General features: G+C 40.2%; 1 protein-coding gene across 1 annotated transcript; it reads right to left on the bottom strand.

Moving 5' to 3' along the window:
• Positions 1 to 2,494: 2,494 nt before the first annotated feature.
• Positions 2,495 to 4,854, bottom strand: LOC107734030 (uncharacterized). Its single transcript, XM_016545884.1, has 2 exons — positions 4,784 to 4,854; positions 2,495 to 3,533 (listed from the first exon to the last, which is right to left on the bottom strand). The coding sequence occupies exons 1-2, from the start codon at positions 4,823 to 4,825 to the stop codon at positions 2,730 to 2,732; spliced, it is 846 nt and encodes a 281-aa protein (XP_016401370.1). The 5' UTR covers positions 4,826 to 4,854; the 3' UTR covers positions 2,495 to 2,729.
• Between the last annotated feature and the right edge of the window lie 3,492 nt (positions 4,855 to 8,346).

Below are 8,346 nucleotides of genomic sequence, written 5' to 3'. Positions count from 1 at the left end.
CAATAACTAAATTAAAATGCAAATTAGAAAACATTTACTGTACCTGGTTCAAGACACCCAAAACCATGGATGGATGGATGGATACAGACAGACAGATATAAAGAAAGAATGACAGATGCATGGATGTATACAATCGATAGAATAACAGACAGACAGCTACATAGAATGATAGAACGTCAGGTGGATGGATGGATGGATGGATACAGTAAATAGAAGGACAGACAGACAGACAGATAGATAGAACGATAGAACGACAGGTGGATGGATGGCTGGATGGATGGATACAGCAGATAGAAAGACAGACAGACTGACAGATAGAAAGAATGATAGAATGACAGGTGGATGGATGGATGGATGTATGGATACAGTAGACAGAACAATAGACAGACAGATTGATAGACAGAACAATAGAACGACAGATGGATGGATGGATGGATGGTTGGATAGATACAGTAGACAGAACAATAGACAGACAGATTGATAGACAGAACAATAGAACGACAGATGGATGGATGGATGGATGGATGGATGGATGGATACAGTAGACAGAACAATAGACAGACAGATTGATAGACAGAACAATGGACAGATGGACAAACAGACAGACAAATTAAATATTAGGAAACTAAATAGAAGGAAACTTACTCCAGAATGTGTGTCCTTGTTCAAATTGTACTAATCTCTTTAAACACAAGAATTAACTAAATGTCAAAGTATTAGTGGAGTTAATCTCTCAGAGTAAACTCAATTAAAAATAACTTTTCCTACCTTAAAAGATTATTGTGTTAACTACACTGAGCTCATGTCAGCATGCAGGACTTCTCTGTTTTTTTTTTTTTTTTTAAGTTTTAGTTTTTCCTGTCTGACCGTCTTGTTCTTTGAGGCTGAACATGCCAGATATCCTGTGTTGCATGGTGTGTCTCTGAAGACCCTTGCTTTCTCTCTTTCCATCTTCCTCCTGTCTTACTTTTCAAGTCTCATCTGGATGTCTCACCGCAGAGTACTTTCACAGACATCGGACACACATGAAATCTCACAAACACGCACTTTCCAAACTCCCTAAATCCCATCTTTATGCTCAGTAAAACATATCAACAACCGAGTCACACAGCAAGAAACATCAGACAATAAAATCATGCAGGAAAGTAACTGCTTCGTCTCGTTGAAAGGAAACAAGATCTATTTCCATCCTCTACCTTTGTAAGGGATCTCACTGGAGGTCACACTAACTTTAGCACAGGGCAAAGTCCAGCAGAGGACAACTGATGGGTCGGCACAGATGCAGATCTACAAGAGTGACCAAGGAGGTGAAGTGCTTGGAGCTCAAAAGGGGAGACATGTAAGAATATAAAGGTCATTCAGATATGAAGATTTCATTATGGAAATATTAAATTACAGCTTACAAAAGAATTGTGGAAAGAAGGCTTTTGCATTTGTTGCCTGTTACTTTAACATACAACAAAAAATTAGTAACTGTAGTGTCTCTATATCAGGGGTCAACAATGGTGTTCTTGTTTGATTAGATAGATAGATAGATAGATAGATAGAAAGTGGTTTAATAAACAGTAATCCATATCTCTATCCCATGGTTTAATAAACAGTGATCCATATCTCTATCCCATAATCCATGACCAAAAATCACCAGCTAGTGTTTTTTTAGGGTGGCATTTTTAGTAATTTTGGTCTCCAAAGAGAAGAGCGATTTATTTACATCTTAAACTTTGAATGTGTCAGACACAGCAACATTTCATTGATTTATGTAAAAAAGGAAAAGAAACAGTGATCTTTTACATTTTTATTGGCTGCCGTGAACAGTATTGACCAATTCTGTGCTTAGCCTGTCAATGTGGACATTCTATTTGTATCTAGTTTGCAACAACAAAAACATTTCTATTATTGTAGCATTGTAGCTAGAACATTACTAGACTTTATAATCCGTCTCACTGGAACTAATTGTGTATAATGATTAAGCTCCATCTTTCTCTTTGCTAAAATATATTTATCATAAATTATACTAATATTTTAAGGCAAGATACCACAGGTGAATAGGGTAACTAACAGTTATAATCACCGCTCCCCAGTTAATTAATCACAGTACTTAAAGAAATTACATTTTGTACAACAACTTTTCTGAAATTATGCGTTTAAATATGTAAATGGGGCATTATTTAATTAAAAATGCACTAATAAGCATACATTTCCATAACCAAAATCTGAACATTCTGGCTCAGTGCATTAGAATTTTTTTTTTCCTTAAAGAGATGTACTGTAATTTAAATCTACAGTCACAAATAAATAAACTGAATACATAAAATAAACACTTAATTGTGTATTTTGGACGTTTTCTTAACACTAGTTTATAAGAAGATAAGGTTTTATTTAGTTAGTTAGTTAGTTAGTTAGTTAGTAGTGTAACATTTTTTATGTAAATGTCCTGATTCCCCTGTCTGGGTTTATTTTATTATAATCAGAACATAATCCCTTAGGCCTATATACCAATATTCGGATCAGGAATGTTGTGCTGTTTTCGACATTACTGCGGGCTTCAACTGAGCTGTTTTCCCATCTAAACCCAAGAGGGAAAATCCTCTGTAAACATGACTCTATTGCCATGTTCAAGTCTCTAACCCCAACACCACGTGCTGCACTTCCTCTTCAGGTCAAAGAGTCAGAGTACGGCTTCCTGAATGTCATTAACAGCCATCCTTCTCCTGACATTACCCACTGCCTCAGTCCCGCGGGTTTCTCCACGATGTCTTTTCCAGCACATGGCTGGTGTCTCGGAGGGCCTTCTGGGCAGTGCCCTGACCCTTGGCAGGGCAGGCTGGGGCCAGTTTGCTCTCATCAGCAGATAATCCACCTGTTGATGAGCTGGATTTGCTTTGATCCTCCTCCAGCCGCTGGGTTCTTCGCAGTCTTAGACGCCTCTTGACTGCATCCTGGCTCTTAGCGGGAGTGGCTGATTGGCTGTTGCCGTGCTCTGATTGGCAGACATTCTCGGGAGCAGGTGTTGAGCGGACGGTAGAATTACCTTCCGTCTGCCCCGCCTCCTTCCCTGCTGGCCTATCAGAAACAAGTTTGACTTGATTGACAGGTAGCAGTGGTTTGTGTGGCTCTGTGATGGTACTCAGCGGGGAGCGTTCTGGCGACTTGTCTGGGCCGTCCCACCAACAAACTTTGGCCTTTCTCGGATACGTCTCTTTGACCTCCTGAGCGCTTTTGAGCTTCTGCCGCTGCACCTCTAGGGGGAGCTCTAGCGGAGCGAGTTTCAGAGGGCGTCTCGGGGGGAGATTCTCAGATTCTCGCCCGGAGGCCTGAGCAGGAGATCGACCCTGATCCTGTATGGAGGAGGAAGAGGAGAAGGAGGAGGAGGAAGAGGAGAGCGTCAAGCGACGAGAATCCTCAGCATGTGTCGATAACAGATGGAGGGCAGGTGTGCGTGAGAGACGGCCCTTTTTAGACACCAGCTGAATGCCACAGCCACTTAGATGGATCATCGCATTTTTCCCCTGCCAGGTCAAACTCTCCTGCATCTGTAACACACACACATATGCAGAAGTGTGACAATTACATATATTGTTTTATGGAAAGGATATCAGTCACGCACACTACCAGTGGAAAATTTGGACACACTTGAATTTGTTTCTTATGATGATCTGAAGGTTTATACTTAAACACTTTGGTTTTGTAGACACAATAATGTGCATAAAGATTAATTTGTTCATAAAAATGAAAATTCAATTAATTGCTTTATTTACAATACACATAATGAAGGAAAAAGAGGCAAGTGTCCCGCAAACCAATTTAAAACATTCCAGGATGCACCCCATGCTTTGAAGATATAAAAAAATATATAAATTATTGGTCACTACTTAACACTTGAAATCAAAAGTTTACAGTTGTTTATTTAGTACTGACCTGAATAAGATATTTCACATAAAAGATGTTTACATATAGTCCACAAGAGAAAATCATTTTCCAGAAGGAACAACGATGCATTAAGAGCCAGGGGGTAAAAACTTTTTGAAATTGAAGATCAGGGTAAATTTAATTTTTTTTTGTCTATCTTCTGTAGCTTCTGAAAAGGCAGTACTAAATGGAAAAAAAAAAGAAGATATTTAGGCAAAATAAGAAAAATTTTAAAATTTTCATTCTGCAAGGTGTATGTAAATTTTTGACTTCAACTGTAATTCCCATATTCACATAACTAAATATTAAAAATAATAATAATTATAAAGTTAACAATCATGTTTATACTAGGGGATATATTTACATTTAAATTTACAACTACTTCTTACAGAAATCATTGTAATATTTGATCAAAGTAAACATTTACCCTCATGTCAAACACGAATACATTTTATTTTTATTATGGCCATTTCTGATAACTTACAAAAACTTTATATTTCTCTACATTGCAGTAGCTTTGTTACACTTCGGTGCCACAGACTGTTTTATTACTGATTTAAAACCACATCAGTTTAATTCCAAAAGTGGAGTATGTATGCATATATGCAAAATAGGACAGTGCATTGTTACAAATAGCATTAACAAAAATATATACATCTACAATAATTTGCCATGCTTGTTATTCATACTAAAATAAAACTACATTTTTTAAGACTTACTTTAAAATATTTTGTTTATTATTTGTTTTGTTTTGGATTTGTGACTTGTCCACAGATATTTTGTGACAATAAATTAACACATTTTTGTAATTTTGTAATAAGAACAATAATTTCGTCTAATAGAATAGAATAGAATAGAAGGTTTATATACTCACAACTGATGCCATAATTTCCTGCCTGTGTTTTTGTCGATTCATCAGACCGTGTGTTTGTTCCTCTGTCCTTGCACTAGACCATGACTCTGCAGAGAGAGAGAGTGTTAAACAGTTGTCTTAGTGATTGGCAGTAAGATCCTTATGATAAGGATTGGGGTCAGTGTGCAGGTGTGTTGTGATCTCTGATGATGTCAAAGCCAGCACACACACACACATACACACACACACACACACACACAAACCCACATGTGCTCTCATGAACACATGGCCTTCTTTCCTCTTATTGAAAAACAGTTTGTTTTGAACATAGAAATGTGATTATTTTGTTAGCAGCCACTAGATGGTACTACAGACTGCAGCTTACTACTACCTGAATACTGCACACTGTACACTTTATACAGCTTTATAACAAGGTGCTGTACCCCTAAAGGTCCAATTTGGTACTATTATTAACCCTTTAGGGGTAAACAAGGTCCAAAGGTGTCCCTTTGAGGGTACTGCCCCAGTTACAAACTGTTGCACTCTTAAAGGTACAATTTGGCACTATTATTAACCCTTTAGGGGTCAACAAGGTACAAAGGTGTCCCTTTGAGGGTACTGCCCCAGTTACAAACTGTTGCACTCTTAAAGGTACAATTTGGCACTATTATTAACCCTTTAGGGGTCAACAAGGTACAAAGGTGTCCCTTTGAGGGTACTGCCCCAGTTACAAACTGTTGCACTCTTAAAGGTACAATTTGGCACTATTATTAACCCTTTAGGGGTCAACAAGGTACAAAGGTGTCCCTTTGAGGGTACTGCCCCAGTTACAAACTGTTGCACTCTTAAAGGTACAATTTGGCACTATTATTAACCCTTTAGGGATAAATAAGGTACAAAGATATCCCTTTGAGGGTACTAGTACTGCCCCAGTGACACGCTGTTGTACCCCTAAAGGTACAATTTGGTACTGTTATTAATATTTTTTCTGACAGTGTATACAGCACATTTTGGCAAATTATTCAGCATTTTTCTGACATTTCTAAATTCTCTGGCTAAAAACAGCAGATCAACTAAATCTACACATGTGGAAATGTAAAGCAAGCAAATGATCCCCGGTTTGATGATCTTACTCTCCATTTGTGAGGTGGAATGAGATATTCAGTGGCCTAATCTTCTGTCCAAGTCCTCATAGTTACCCTGAAATCCTCTTCTTCCATGCTGGGGCTGATGGGATTATATGTATGGCTGTGCTGTTGAGTGAGGCTGATCCCAGTGACCCAGAGCAGGGAAAGTGCTGTCGTAATCCAGACCCGAGCCAAGCGGCGGAAAAAGCAAGCTGACCACATACTCACACAGGCATGGGTGCAGAGACGCCAAAATTGGTTTCAACAGGGCAATGGGCTTAACAAGCATCAGAGCCGCACAGGCTCTCAAATCTGCTGAAGAATTGTAACAATCTGCCTGCAACCCCAGGCCTTCAAGGCAGCCATATCCATCTGTCCTGATCCGCTCGCTCACAGATGTGATTGTTCAGATGGAAGCAGCTGATAATGCTGCTTTTGTGGGCACTTCCTTTCTCTATTTTCATTTTTGCTCTATTTTTGGGCTCTGAGAAACTAGCGAGAACACATTCACTTCAAAGCCAGCACAGGTGAAGACCACATCAAATTTCAATACTTACATTTTGCTGATTTAAAAATCTTTAAAATGAGTGTGGCTCAGTGGTTGTTAGGTTGTTGCTACAGTATGTGGTTGCCAGGATGTTGCTAAAGTGTTCTGAGTATTTGGCAGGGTGTTGTCTAGGAGTTCTGGTTGGCTGCAAGGGTGTTGCTAAGTGTTTGTCAGAGTGCTGTTCAGTAGCTGCTACGGTGTTCCTAGGTGGTTACCAGGGTGTTGCTCAGATGCTCTGGGTAGTTTCCAGGATGTTGCTCAGGTGTTCTTGGTGGTTGCCAGAGTGTTGCTAAAGCGTTCTGGGTGGTTGCAATAGTGTCGCTACATGGGTGATTTTGTAGATGCTAAGGTGTTTTAGGTGGTTACCAGGGTGTTCTCAGGTGTTCTGGGTGGTTGCCAGGATGTTGCTAAGGTGTTCTTGATGGTTGCCAGAGTATTGCTTTTCTGGGTGGTTCCAATGGTGTTGCTACATGGGTGCTGTTTAGTAGTGGCTAAGGTGTTCTAGGTGGTTGCCAGGGTGTTGCTCAGATGTTCTGGGTAGTTTCCAGGATGTTGCTCAGGTGTTCTTGGTGGTTGCCAGAGTGTTGCTAAAGCGTTCTGGGTGGTTGCAATAGTGTCGCTACATGGGTGATTTTGTAGGTGGTAAGGTGTTTTAGGTGGTTACCAGGGTGTTCTCAGGTGTTCTGGGTGGTTGCCAGGATGTTGCTAAGGTGTTCTTGATGGTTGCCAGAGTATTGCTTAAGTATTCTGGGTGGTTCCAATGGTGTTGCTACATGGGTGCTGTTTAGTAGTGGCTAAGGTGTTCTAGGTGGTTGCCAAGGTGTTGCTAAGGTGTTCTGGGTGGTTGCGAGAATGTTGCCTAGGTGTTCTTGGTGGTTTCCAGAGTGTTTCTCAAGTGTTCTGGGTGGTTGCCAGATTGTTGCTCAGGTGTTCTTGATGGTTGCCAGAGTATTGCTTAAGTGTTCTGGTTGGTAGCAATGGTGTCGCTACATAGGTGCTGTTTAATAGTTGCTAGGGTGTTCTAGGTGGTTGCCAGGGTGTTGCTAAGGTGTCCTGGGTGGTTACCAGGGTGTTTGCCAGGATGTTGCTAAGATGTTCTTGGTGGTTTCCAGATTGTTGCTCAAGTATTCTGGATGGTTGCAATGGTGTCGCTACATGGGTGCTGTTTAGTAGTTGCTAGGGTGTTGCTAAGTGGTTGCTAGCATGTTCAGAGTGTCTGGAAGTGGCCACTAAGGTGATCTGGGTGATTGTTAGGGTGTTGCTAAGGCAATCAGTTGTGGTTGCTAGGGTGTTGCTAAATTGTTCCTTACTGGCCCAAGTATATGGAGAATTTCACCTGTTTTGACATGCACCAGGTGAAAAATGAGCTTGATATGAGATAAGACAACACAAAAAATGTGAATGTTTAGTATAATTCTAAGGTGTAATTCCATACCTAAAAATGTGACAATTTGTCCAATTTTCTTTTATCACCAGGTGCAACACGTACGATTTTGTGTCTCCGAGTTGCTCTTGCAGCTTTCTCAAGATGTTTCCAGCCATCCTAATAGAGAAAAATACGATTTTCTTTTCAGATGCCTGGTGGAGTTTATTGTACGTGTCTCGGTCTGAAGTTGTTTCTCCTGAAATGTCAAACACCTGTAGTGCAAAGAGAAAAAGAGGTTATTACAGCAAAGACGAGAATCTCACCGGGTTTGTGACGGTTGGCCCTGCGGTTCTCCAGACAGACCACGATGGACAAAAGTGCTCACATTTACTCACAGTCTCCCATGGAGGGGTCACTGACCACCATTTATTTGAGGGAATTTAGACGCCCACTGTTCCACAGTGCTTTCACCTGTTTCAATCCTAAAGCACCACAAACATGAGGGTGAACAAATAATAACATAAATTATTACTATAATCCACCC

This window comes from Sinocyclocheilus rhinocerous, unplaced genomic scaffold (genome assembly GCF_001515625.1).
Source record: "Sinocyclocheilus rhinocerous isolate Xijiao unplaced genomic scaffold, SAMN03320098_v1.1 scaffold430, whole genome shotgun sequence".
Taxonomy (NCBI): Eukaryota; Metazoa; Chordata; class Actinopteri; order Cypriniformes; family Cyprinidae; genus Sinocyclocheilus; species Sinocyclocheilus rhinocerous.
The sequence above is the reverse complement of the archived record's forward strand: the minus strand, read 5'-3'. Positions and strand labels throughout refer to the sequence as shown.

Bases quoted from the DNA above. Each gene is read 5' to 3' on its own strand.
- LOC107734030 (XM_016545884.1), bottom strand. From the start codon at position 4,825: ATGAATCGACAAAAACACAGGCAGGAAATTATGGCATCAGTT. The intron at 3,534-4,783 runs GTGAGTATATAA...TGTGTGTTACAG, and splicing joins AGGAAATTATGGCATCAGTT to ATGCAGGAGAGTTTGACCTG.